The sequence below is a fragment of the Xiphophorus maculatus genome, chromosome 2, assembly GCF_002775205.1.
Source record: "Xiphophorus maculatus strain JP 163 A chromosome 2, X_maculatus-5.0-male, whole genome shotgun sequence".
Classification (NCBI taxonomy): Eukaryota; Metazoa; Chordata; class Actinopteri; order Cyprinodontiformes; family Poeciliidae; genus Xiphophorus; species Xiphophorus maculatus.
The window spans coordinates 10,899,365-10,913,064 of NC_036444.1; the positions used below are offsets into that span (position 1 = coordinate 10,899,365).

Below are 13,700 nucleotides of genomic sequence, written 5' to 3' on the forward strand. Positions count from 1 at the left end.
TTCAGTGATGAAAATGTTTACAAAAATTTGCCAGAACTTTGTTTAAATGTTTTTTTAAGTTGTTTTTTTTATTACATTCGCTAATTAGAGATACCATTTTAGAACTGTAACTCATGAGCGAAAAACTTAATACAACTTTAAACAGTTAAATCAAGTGACCTCCTGCCCTCAAAAACAGCAAATATTTTCACAGTTAAACAAAAGCACATAATAGCGGCATAAAACATCAAGCTATATGATTCTTATTGTTGCCTCGCATAAAAGAATCATTCTCACATTTCAACGTAAAACCCTTCACTAAAGATAAACCACGGTAGTGATCCCATATGCAAAATTTAAATGCCTTACGTCCTAACAACAATTCCATAATGCATACAAGAATCAGCATAAACAGGGTAGTACTGTGCTATACATGCTATGATGAGGTCAGAAGATTGGCCTCTGGGACAGAGTGAAATAATGGCTTTGTTCCTGGTAAAGCACTAAGTATCCCACAGTACCAGTGAGAACAAGAGGGAAAAAAATAGCAGCAGTGGTTTATATATATATATGTGTGTGTGTGTGTGTGTGTGTGTGTGTGTGTGTGTGTGTGTGTGTCAATAGCACAGAAAGGTAGGATTGGCCAGTCTGCATGATTAATAATGTATTGTAATGTATATTAAAGCTAGACCCACCACTGCAGCATTTGCTGCTCCGAGGAGCCCCACGCTGCCTGCCTGCCACTGTGGAAAAGAGCAGACACTGGTGGCATAATTACGCACATCTGAGAGGCAAGCAGAGGCCATCTGTCAATGTCTGAATCAGTTACCTTATTACCACTGCCTAAAGATGTAAAGATAGGAGTGGGAGCCGCTTTCATTAGAGCGCACGGTGGCATGCTGCTTTAGACGGCTCCAAAACACTATCCTAATTGGAAATGATGACTCGGAGGAGGAGAAGAGACTACATGGTTGACGCCCTAAGAGTGGGCAGGGGCACGACTGTGAAAACTGGCACGGCACTGGGCTTGTAATAATGGTCATACATGACCTCATTGCTGCCCTTGCCGTCTCGTGGCTGGCAGCATACATTCTGTTGCGATATTTACATCCGATTTGCATCTTTTACTATGCCAATTGCTAGTCAAGGATATGATAAATAATTGTCAAAGAACTTTTCACACAGTGAACTTTTAGTCTGTCGATGAGTGGCTGATGAATAACTGAAGCAGATTCAATCTGGGCAACTCTCACCAACCACCTTCGACACTTTGAGTACTTAAAGCTCTCCTCATCACAGACAAAGGCATACTCTTACTCCTCTCTCGTTGGCTTTTTCAGCATTTCAACTGCAGTTTGTAGTTAAGCAGTATGGAGGAGCCTGGAAATACTACTGAACTGAGTTCACTCATGTAGTAACAATACCCTGGTTTCATTGTATCACAGTTTAAGCAATTCATTCGCATTCACTCTAATAATTGTTTTAAAAAAATGCATAAAATGGTTAAATAGCTTTTATTCAAAACAGAAAAGCAACACTGTGGATACAATGATGTAAAAGGTTAACATAAAATAATAGCAACTATTGTTATGTTGATATATAGCAAAAACATGCAATAACTACCCCTAAAATTTAGTAGTAGTTATCAAGTGTCAGAATATCAAATCATTTAGATGTCTGTGTGTAGTAACTCCTTAAAAGAGGTGACAATCAAAGCTTAAAAACTGAATTTTTAAGAAAGTGTTATATTAATAAGAGTGTACCCATTTAGTGTCCACACCATAAGAGGTCATGTTTTTATTTACATCCAGATATATTTCAAGCAGCTACATGTATTTTTTTATTAGTGAAGAAAAGCATAGTGGCCTTTACTCAGCCAGCTGAATGGTATTGCACAGCAACAGGTGAGGAGACAGGGGGGCTGTGTTACTCTGCACTAAATACAGTCAGAGAAATTATCAGACTTTCAAGCAGTTTCTCTGGCATGCCATTAAAAATCTTATGGGAACATGGAGTGGTATATTTAGTGTTATAAATATTTTAACTGAAAACTTTGCTAAAATGGAAAACATCTACTGAATTTATAAGTAGTTTTGAGTTCCTATTGCAGAAAAATATTATTCCCTCTTCCTATTCTGCACTTTTGAAAGTAACAGAAAAATTTTGCATTAGATGGTTAATTAGAGTCTTAGCTATCTGCAGTAAAGCTTGTGGTCAGCAGCTTAAGGCCTGGTGCACATGGGAAAATTTTTCTCTAAAATAAATTGACATTTTCAGAAACACTTGTTTCAACTCTGGACTCTCCAGAAATGTTTTCCTACACAGGAAACATGTCACTTAAAAAAACAATTTTAGTTTAAAACAAGTGGAAAAAAACGGTAGCCCAAACATAGCAATGTTGACACTAACACTAACTGATTTAGGGACGCTGGTGCGATATTGTGACCTTTAGTGACCTCTGTATACTTTTATTAACATCTTTAAAATATCAGCACATACAAGAAGTTTTCCAGCATGAATGAGGACAAACTGTTAGAAACATCTTTGTTAGATTTGAAGAATCTTACAGCCAACACCGCTCAGGTGCTAGACTGCCTTCAACTGCTTACAAACATGCAGATAGTAAGTTGCTAGTTCTAGTTTTGGTCCAGTGATGGGTCTTGTGTCTTGAATACACAAGTCATGACTGCCCAAGATTTTAGAATGGGAAAGATTTCTAAATCTCTGAACATGCGAATTTCCCTCTAGGATTAATAAAATATATTCATTCATTTATATGCTACAGTTTTATGTCAGACATAGAAAAATTTAGTGGTCTTCTTTCAAACAGCTGACAGGCAGTGTGCAGCAACATGTTGGTGTGGGCAAGTGAGTGAGAGGTACTCTGTACTTCATATAAGAGAAAAAAAACTTTGGATATCTCAGCAATTTCTATTGTACCTCCTTTAAAGAACAGCACAAGGAAACATTTTTGTGATCCGAGACCATAACTTTTTAAACCTTCATAGAAATAACAGCCCCATGCCAAGTAACTACTTAAAGTCCAACTTCACTACATCGATAAGAATAAAGGTACAATGTTTGAGTCTTTTCCTTCTCTCTGAAAAAGCTCTATTTGCATGGTATACTCCTAAAACAGCAGGTGGAATGGAAGTGGAAATGAGAGATTATAGTGTTTTACAGCATGCACACCTTGCCTGCGGAGGATCTAATTATAGGTGGAGAAAGAAGGCCCCATCCCGCTGACCTGTCACCTGTCGGACCGCAATCCTGCCTGCATCCAAGCCTTCCTGTCTGCCTCCGAGTCCCCTGCTATCTGCCCCCCACTCTCTCTGAGCTGTCTTCCTCTTTTTGAGCTCCAACTTTCTTTTCCAGATAGCAGCCTGCCTCCCACACTCTATCCTTACACAATTGCCCGCATTGTTCTCCATCTTCCTGTCTGTGTGTCCGCCTGTCTGTCTGTATGCTGTGCTGTTCTAAAGGCTGTGATACACTGAGCCCGGTCGGTGCCTGAGGGGATTTGCACCTCAGTATCACTGAGCAGGGCTTATAGAATACACCAGGTATGAATTGCATGTCATCCTGAGACGGAGTAGACAGAAGAAAGGCGGTAAAAGGAGAGTTTCTTCACACACCCTGTCTGTGACCGCTTCCTCACCCTGACACAGTGCTGGCAGGGCTTTCATGGCAATTGTACACTCTTAATCATGACATTACATGCACTGTGCTCTGGGAGATTCACTAGGTGCTTTCAGATTATTTAAGCTTAGGACCTAAGATCACACACCCTCATTAAAAACAGCTAAACAGAGACATTTAAACAAGGTTTAAACCTCAGAGGCAGACTGTCACTACTCCAACAAAGGAAGCTCAGACTGTGATCCTCCTTACACCATCCCCTGGGTTAGAAGGCTTTGCGAAGAAGTCAGATGCACAAATGCCCAAACCCCACCCTTTCAAATATACTCTAATGTCATCAGAACCGAAGAAAAGCCAAGTGGGGTTTGATTCAAAGGATAAATCACATTCATTGCATACGCACGGCTAAAACAAAGACAGCCAATGCTGGGTTTTTTTTTTCATGGGAAAAAGACCAGCACAGAGACAATGGCTAAAGCAAAGATTTGCCTCGACATCTCATTCGCTTGAAAAGAGTTAACGGCGATCTGCAGTGAAACGGGACAAAACTTGCTCGCCCCAAGGCTCGAAGAGAGTTCATTAAGATAAGGCAATGACTTACCAGAAAGGCTATTAGACTCCGTTGTCTGCTCTCCCACTGAAAACAGCTTTTAATGTACTGTAACGTGTACAGAACTGCTGTGGTGATTTTTCGAACTCGATATATATTACTGGCAAGGATCTGGAAGAAAATAATTTGAAGAAAACAACAGTTAGAATCATTTGTTACTGGACACGTTCATGGGTGTGAAATGCGCTTAAATCAGCTGTACTGATCAAAGACAATTAAACAAATTAGTTTGATAATCACTCATAAAAATTCCTCCTAAATATCTGTGAGTTGGAATGTGACTGCCTTGGCTATGTTTTGCCTAATTTGTTAAAAACAGCAAAAAATAAAAAATAAAGAAGCTTGGAGATCACCTTCTTGTTGAACTTTGGATTTTCCTCAATTAATTTTGCCTCCTTTGGTTGGAAGGTTTTGACCCCAGCTCTGACCTGGGACCAGAATAAAAATGAATACAGTAGTTTTACCACATTTTCTTTATTCCACAGTGTATATATTGCTGTATATATTGTTGAAATCTCAAACAAGGCAAGGGTCATTATGACAACAAATATAAATACCGCAACTTTCTAGAGACACAGTACTTAGACAAAATTTTGAAACAATTATCACTTTGCAATTACTTGTTTAAAATAGTTTTTTTTTTACTGCTGTATATGTATGTATAGAGGACAATGCAACTAAGAATACACTCTTCAAATGTGAATTATAACTAACTGAACTGTCTTCTGAAAATGGCCTAGCAGGATAGATAAAGTCAAAGCAAATTGTTTCCTGACCAGCAGAGTGCAATACACGTGCAAAAATATTTCAAAGCAAAAGGAATCTATGATTTTTCTAGAGAATGAGATATTAAAGTTTTTCATACATGCACGAATAATAATAAAAAAAGGTTTACAAAACGCTGGTCACTCCAGGACTTTCTCTTGACTCTGATTAAATTAAAAAGACTACAAGGAACAGATCATTTAAAACCATATCCTCTGAAAACCGAGGGATACCTTTTATAAAGGTTACTGATTCATGCCATCTCAAACACATTCAAATTGATCCTCACTTTGTTATAGATGACCTCTAGCACCAGTGTGATGGTCCCTTTGGAAGTTCTTTCAAGGCATTCTTTCTTCAAGAGCAGACACATCGGCTCACCACTCTGAACCTTTCAGAATTTACAAATACAGTTAATGTGTGTATTTTGTAAGTGTTTCTGAGACTGTATTTATATTTAATGTTTTAAGTATAAAATTCACAAACTTACTGTCAGTAAAGGGATAGCTACTTTTCCCAAAAGGTTTGGGGATCTGTCACCATTTTCATCAAAGACAGTCACCTCCACAACATCATGAATGTCCTTTATTGGGCTTTAGAAAAACAAACACACACACACACGCACGCACACCCCCACACACCTTTAATATAGTAACAAAAACGCAAGGTGATAGGATCTATTTGAAAAGTTTCCTTACAATGTAAAGGTCTTGTACCACTCTGGATTGATGCTCCTGTTAACAGTGTGAGTTTGAAGTTTGCAGTTCCCAAGCTCGACAACCGCAAAAGGGTTGCTTTTTCCTGCAAATGGTAAAATATGTTTTATTGTCTAAAGCAAAGAAGAGGCAAATAATATGAACACAGCAGATGAAAAGGTAAATGGATTTGTACCATTAATGTCTGTGGCTGGAAGATCGTTTGCTTTTAGCACACTAATCTGAAGGAAACCGACATCTTGTAAAGACTTGTGCGAGTTTATCAAGCTCTGAAAGAAACAAATTGGAATTAAAAAGTGAATGATGACTACAAAAAGGCCAACATTTTAGTAGTCTTGATATTGCTACATACAAGTCTTTCCATCACTGCGTCTTTCTCATCTTGATTCGAAAAGGTGGGGTTTTCAGTGTCAGAGATGGAGACGCCCCAGGAGGGTCTCAGAGTGACCAGGAAAACCAGCTTGCCTTTTCCGGGGTTCAACACATAATTGTGATCCATTCTTTCATTTAATGGAAGCTTCCATACCTCAATGTCAAACCTGAAACACAAGAAGGTTTATGTCAGATTTATGGTTGTAAAATTGTACATTTTTGATACTGTTTTCACACCATTATGATTACATTTAAAACAAATGAGTCACAAAAAATATAATAAAATTATTATTGTATAATACCACCATCTTTTTCAGCTATAAGTATAAAATAGGAACTTAATTCAAAATTAAGTGCAATTTAAAACCCATTTTGGAATCTGGCTATATTATGGACTTTATAAAAGCAAAAAATATTAAAGGATATACGTTATATAATAGTGTCAATAATTTTTTCAAGAAATATGTGATAGACAAAAAGCGAGCTGAGACTACAGAAAAAAGTTAGTGAAGAATGATGTTTGGAATATTAAGCTCAGGTAATAATGCAATGGTCACCAAACACAAATATCATGACTGTAAAAGCTTCAGAAGAAATTTTAGTTCATAAAGAGGAGATATATTTAGTGATTTGTCCTCTGAAGAGGTCAGGTTTGTCTGAGTGCAGTAGCTGGTAGACCTAGCAAACCAGCACCATATGGAGAAATTTCAAGTACTTTTGTTTTTACTGGGCTGGACTCAAAAAAAACTCTTTTTATTTCAGAAAATTTGCTCCATTACCTATTACTATCATAACATTTTTGAGATTTGTAGGTTTTCTGTCTCTAAAATATAATGATATGCATTTTGGTTTTAAGAGCCTGCAGAGACTGAACAAAATTCTGTAAACAGCAAATGTGGGAAAGTTACCAGTATCAATAAGTAAATACTCACGCCCCCCATGATTCTGCACCCTTCCGCCCTCTCTTTGCGCACACCTCCACCTGTAATGGTTCCAGGACGTCTTCAAATTTATTGAAGTCAAACTGCTCTCTCCACTGGGGATTTGGCTGAATGCAAAGGTTCTAGAAAATGGTAAGGCACAGTTTTTAGCTAATATACAATAACACAGATGTATGCTTAATGGAATGACAGGTTTATCACATCAGGTTATCTCCTTTCTGACACAGGGATAGAGTCTTTGTTCAGCCTGATCCGAACGAAGCAGGAAACAGAAAAAAAAAAGAGAAGTGTGTTGTGTCGTGCATGTATGTGTATCGAGTTGTGTGCGCTTGTACGGGTACACCTCGGTTGCCACTCTGGGATTGTAAACACTGACAGCTTCCAATTAGAATCAGCTTTGTTCAACAAACAAACAAGCAGAGAGGAAAGCAGAGTGGTTTACAAAGAAATGACACGACAACACGAGACAAGTGCACCGTAGAATCATCGGGGGGGTAGGCCAACAAATACAGGTAAGACGAATAGGGCATGCTGGGTATGTAAATGAAAGCAATGAAGCCCAGCACTTTGCAGCACAGTGAGAAGCGAGTGGCAGCCCTTCCTGGTCTAATGAGCTGCCTCTGCCATGGCCCAGTGAGCCAAGGTGCAGGTGAGTCACTGACGGGCACCTGCTGGGAGAGAGAAGCTGGGAAGTGAAGAGATAGCAGCTGGAAGAAAAGTAAACCGGAAAGGCTAAGAAAGCAATAGGAAAAGGGGGAGTAGATGTGGTGAGAAAAAAGCTAAACGATATAAACAACAACAACAACAACAAAAAAAAGCAAAAAAGGCCAACCTTGCTTTTGTATTTTTGATCCCCAAGGCGGAAGCGAACGTAGACATCACCATGACCATACTGTGGCATCTTTTGTCCCTCCACCAGAGTGACCTGGAGTATGCCTGTCCAGATCTGGCTTTTCAGGTGATTTTTTGATGGGTCATTAGTCCGCGGAGTTTGGCCCTGGTTTGGCTGCTGTAGAACAAAAGAAGAACATGGTGTAAAGAGCCTCAAAGTAAATATCTATTTGCAGCATAATCTTACTCTGATAGTTTAAGAGAATCCAAATTTTAATCTAAGAATATTTATACAATGTAGAAAAAAGGAGCGACAATTTAGGTTTAATGACATCAAACCAAAGAATAAACTCTTGCGTTATGTAACTTGAAAGATAATTGCAGAGTAAACATGTTTTATCAAAAGTTTCATACTACGAAACAAGACAGCATGCTCGTGCTTCACCTTTTCGTAAACAAGATAAAGCAAACAAGTACAATCGTACAGTGGCCAAAATGTCACCATGTATTGAATATTTAATAATCCTGAGCTTAAATTAAAATAACAATCACTAATTTACAACAAAATTAATTTCTTGCAATTTATTAACTAGTTTTTACTTTTCATTTAGTCCAAAATAAAAAATCGAGAACAAATGTGAGGGTCGAAATGTGAGCCGAGAGACTTAAAAGACCTAAAAGAAATTATATTTAAACTGACATTTAAAAAATTCCAACATATCTAAAACATATAAGCTTACAGATGCATCAACCTTTAAGAATGATTTTTTGAAGACAAAGAAAGTTAAAACTTCAAAGCTCATCTTGTCCTCCCCAAGTCTTAGCAAACACCATCAATATGGTGATGGTGGGAGCGCTGCCACAAGTCATTTTCCACCAACCAGTGTTGTGTTCAAGACCACCTAACCCGAGACCAAGACAAGACCAAGACCAGAGTGTATCGAGACCGAGACAAGACCAAGACTTTTAGGGTCCGATACCAAGTCAAGACCAAGACCGAGGGAAGTCGAGACCGAGTCAAGACCAAGACCAGCGCCAGTATGTGACAATAAAATGTGAAACATGATCAAAATCACTAAAATTGATCTAAAAGACCCACATTCACGTAAAAACACCTAGATATTTTACACAGAGAACTGGAATAAACATAAACATCTTTATTTAGTACTTCTATGTTGTAATCACAGAATTTCAAACAATCAAAGTCGATCAAAATAGTATTTTCTCTGCCTTTCATGAACAGTACATACATTTATGTTGTTTTTAAATGTGCTATTTCAAAACCATGTGCAAATATGTAAAACTGAAAAAATGCCAATCATTTCTCTCGTTTCTCTCTCGTATACAGATTATAGCTACATTATATAACTTTTCTTAAATAAATCTATATCTATCACCAAGTTGTGACAATATGTTATGAGACAGATAATTTGTTGAAAAAAAGATTGATCTCCTTCACTTCCTCCCTGAGCGACTACTGCCATCTGCAGAAATACAAACCCCATTGAAATACGTGCACAAAAACATGACTGACTTTTATCAGTTCTAAGACCCTTTTGCTGGATCAGATGGTTTGTTTTTGACCAAGCAGTGTATTTCTCCAGTTAGCACTGGGAACATGGAGAAAAGGCAGAGGAGCTCAATATTTTCACAGCTTGTCGGTCTCATAACATACTGACACAACATAGTGACATAAATATATAAAAAAAACTATATAACTTTTACAAAGATATTTTTTTGTTTTAACAAAGTTACATACTGCATCTTTAACTCTGCTGTTGAATGGATGTAGCAACTTATACATAACATACATAATAAAGAAATCTGACATTTAGAGGCCCAACTGCATGCGTTTCAAAAATAAAATTATACAACTGGAAGCAGTTTCATAATACGCCAAAGCTTTAGAAAACGTCAATGGCAAAACTCGAGAACAAGGATAACCATGTAGTTGAACAGTGGTTGAAATAAAGTAGGTGATACATAAAATTAGTTTAAAGTAAGGTTTCATTGCACTTCAGAAAGATTAGAGACTGCAGCATTTTTGCACCTAAACGTGCACGATGCTTAACTTGCTAGCTTTCCTAATATCACTTTTACACACAGCTTACCTTTCTTTGTGCTTTCTTTCAAGGTGTCGATAAAAGTTGGACGTAGTCCCCACCGTCTCTGATAGTGAAGCACTGCAGAACTTACATTGCGCTGTATGCTTTTTTCTCAATGTTGCTTTACAAATGTATTGTTTGTGATTTAAATAGCCAAATTTTATAACCGATGATTTGGCCGACATCTTATCCCCTTCTCAGACAACCACTTGTAACTTTCAATCGAAGTGCTGCAGTCCGCGCTCAAGGTGAAAGGGGGGGGGGCGACAGCAGTTAAAAAAACAACAACATGCATTTACCAATGAGACGGGTTATTGCTTGGATTTGAATCAGGAGTGCATCCAATAAAAAGAAGGATCTTAAAGAAATTGATACTGATGATTTAGCGTTATTTTCACAGTTGTGGTCTTGACCGGTCTTGAAATAAAATACCGAGTCCTCAATGTCCGAGACCGAGACAAGACCGAGACCAAATGTGGTCGAGTCCGAGACAAGACCGAGACTATCAAAAAATGGTCTTAAGACCGGTCTCGAGACCAAGACCGTTTTCGAGTACTACAACACTGCCACCAACCATCACAAAAATAAAACATTTGGAGTTTTCTAGGTGTAGCTCGAACTTTAACTGGAACTGCATGCTTTAAGATTGACATTTCTCACTCTGTGGATTTGGCATGGCACAGAGGAAAAATATATAGAAAAGCCCCTCATTACCTAAGTAAGGTAAGATGATCTGTGGTTCTGTGACCACCTTTCCCTTGCTAGCCTTCGTAGAAAGTGTGGCATCATTAATTCTTTGAAATAGCAGAAGATTTTAAATAAATATTTAGTGACCTCAGCAACAAAGCCAAAAATTGGTTTTAATTTGGTTGCTCAGCAAGATTGTGATCCAAATCGATTGGCCAAGAAGACAGAAATGGTTCACCAGTAGCAAAAATCAACCATCTACCATGTCCATCACAGCTTACTTTAAGGTTTTATGCATCTTTATAAGATGTACTAACAAATTTGTATGTGCCTGTACATAGTTAGAGCTTCTTTTATTTATTTATTTTAGTAATGATACTTCCTCAGCCTAACACTTTATCGTGTTAACTTGCTGCATGAAAGTAGGACAAAGGTTTACATTATACAGGGCTATCTCTATTGAAGCACATTAGCACATCTTTACTGACAAGCAAGGCATACACCATGGAGGTTTCCAGGAAAGGCAGGAAGAGAGGACCGTCAGCGAACAGCCAGATGTCCCTGGCTGTGACAGTCCCACTCATCACTGGCTCCCAGACTGAGTGTGGGGAGGCAGGACACTTGGCATACTGCAGCAGAGACAGCAGGCAGCAGTGAGTAATGATGCTAACCATACAGCTCTCTCATCAGCAAATTATGCATACATGGAGTATGTATGGCCGGCGTCAGAGTTTACTGCACATTGGCCAATATATCCGGTCTTAATTTAACAACAGGGTCCCTATATACTTTCTCATGTCAAAATTTCAACTTTTTTAGATTCAGATTTCTGGAGCTCTCAGTTCACAGATTCATTCTGAATTTAAGGCACGTTTTTGTAGAAATACAAGACCTTAAATTTGGAGACCTTAAAACCCACAACTGTATATGGACAGTTGGAACCTTGATTCAAGCAATATTTTTTTCACAATTGTTGCTTTAAAACTAAATAGTAGTTTTCAAACACTTAAGAAGATAAAGAAAATAAAAAAACAGCAAACTCTCCACTTGTGCTATGTGCCACAAAGGAAGTAGAGAGGAAAGGAGGCCTTGATATGTTTCCATGTTGGAGTTCCCGTGAGGCCGTGCAGTGATAGGCCAGGGCTGTAAAAACAAACAGCACAGAGGTTGTGTAGAGCTGACTGTAATTAAAGAGCAGGAGCGTAATCTGCTCTAGCCTCTTTGATTGCCTGGCTCCTTCGGCTGCCCCGCCGACGCCGCTTCAAACGGCCTTGCTGCAACTCCCCCTGCCACTTGGGGGGCCCCTCCTCTTCGCTAGAGGGTCATAACCCACATTGCCACCCAATCCAGAGGGGATCAAAGCATATCTCAGGGACCTGAATTAACATGGAATACCACAGCACAGCCCTATAAATATCAGCCCCTTCAAAAGAAGAGGAACAAGAGGGAGTAGAGGGAGCGATATAAAACAGGCCTCAGCCAAGTCATCCCAAGTGTTTATCTTGGACACATTTCTATCTCAGCGGCCAATAAAACAATTCCACTTAACTGTAAGTGGCCCCTAAAGAGAATCTATTCCTGGTCCTAAAAGGGCTGCACGATTGCTTCCATATGGTGGGACAGCATGGGGACAAGCATGATGAGCTCAGACCCAGGTCCATTTGGCTGGTACCTCAGCACTGTCCATCCACAGCTGTGATATTACATTCTAACATCTGGGTTATTGCCCACCATGCCTGGGAATTATCAGCCCTACCGATCTAAGGCATCCCACATTGGCAACGTGCCTTGAACAGCCCGAGCCCACCACCACCCACCCATCGCTTTTCCGCTTCTCCCACACGCCCCCTCCTGTTTGAAACACTATCACACAGCAGAGTTCTACTCAGGCACTTGCCATTCTTGGTCTCTGTGGTGGTATCACAGAGGAAGAAAATGATGCACCAACGTAGGGGGAGCTGAACAGTAAGACCACGATAGGTGTTAAATGCAATAAGATACTGTACGTTTCTCAAAAACAAATCAGGGGGAAAATTCTGTATTGCTACATTGTTAAATTAGCAGTCTGATTTAAACGGGTAGAACGTTGTGTATAGTCCCACTGCGCATTTCTGCCTCCCTTTGAGTATCTTTAACCATCTGCAGTGAATAACCTACAACATTGAAGGAAAATGGCATTCATTTCTTTGTCATCTCATTTCAAATTGAGATTGTCTGCTGGACCATCAAGAGACTGAACAGTGGCAGATGTAGTGACAGCATAGGTGTGAAGATAAACCCACTCGCTGCAGAGCGAGTCCCAAGCAGCAACCCTCCAATTTCACTCTGAATCTAATTACAGTAGCGATGTATTGAAAACCACTTGAGGGGGAAATGAAACTTTGTTTACTGCTAAACAAAAAACTCCTATGGAATACTTAGCAAAAAATTCAGGTGACAAATTCAAGGCGTAATATTCTGATTCTGAAATGTACAAGATTTTGCCACAGTTCTTAATTGCTTAAATACCATATAATAATGGCTAAAAGGTTAATTAAACATCTTTTGAATATAAGTACATATATATTGGCTGTGGTAAAACAAGGTTACACACAAAAGCCAGGGTCCATAACATACTCATAATTCTTTGTTTTACTATTTCACAGTGAGCTACTGCCCCCTACTGCTTTTGTGGGTAAGAACTTCCCAATAAAAGAAAAGCTTTATTTGAAGAATGGTACAGTAATCATACAATTTTACTATAAAATAAAGTGTGGGAAGTATGAAAGTAGTTACCTTCTTTTTTGGCAGAAATCTCTAAAATAAAAAAAGCATTCATTAGTACATATAAGAAATTTTAATCTGCAAACATTTTAAATGTCAGACATATTCATACATTGCCTCTTTTCACTGTAGCATCTCGGAAATTCAAGCGGACTTCGAGGACAATAACTCCCATGTCATCTTCTTTGCTCTTAGGGTCCTCAAGAGGCAACTCCAGTTCATGTGTTCTGGAGGAGGACAGGTTTAAAACCATAACCACTTATATATATATAATTTCATTTTTTTGAATTAT

General features: G+C 38.7%; 1 protein-coding gene across 1 annotated transcript in view; it reads right to left on the reverse strand.

Annotated features, from left to right (window-relative positions):
* LOC102227953 (multiple C2 and transmembrane domain-containing protein 2-like) overlaps positions 1 to 13,700 on the reverse strand; it is a 44,653-nt gene that overhangs the window by 25,127 nt on the left and 5,826 nt on the right. Inside the window, exons 7-17 of the mRNA XM_023351896.1 lie at positions 13,521 to 13,635; positions 13,421 to 13,441; positions 7,855 to 8,031; positions 7,014 to 7,144; positions 6,062 to 6,248; positions 5,885 to 5,978; positions 5,692 to 5,794; positions 5,484 to 5,586; positions 5,283 to 5,384; positions 4,582 to 4,656; positions 4,220 to 4,339 (exon numbers count right to left, since the gene is read on the reverse strand). Of these exons, the coding sequence (XP_023207664.1) occupies positions 4,220 to 4,339; positions 4,582 to 4,656; positions 5,283 to 5,384; positions 5,484 to 5,586; positions 5,692 to 5,794; positions 5,885 to 5,978; positions 6,062 to 6,248; positions 7,014 to 7,144; positions 7,855 to 8,031; positions 13,421 to 13,441; positions 13,521 to 13,635 (1,228 nt within the window). The remainder of the gene's footprint in view (positions 1 to 4,219; positions 4,340 to 4,581; positions 4,657 to 5,282; positions 5,385 to 5,483; positions 5,587 to 5,691; positions 5,795 to 5,884; positions 5,979 to 6,061; positions 6,249 to 7,013; positions 7,145 to 7,854; positions 8,032 to 13,420; positions 13,442 to 13,520; positions 13,636 to 13,700) is intronic.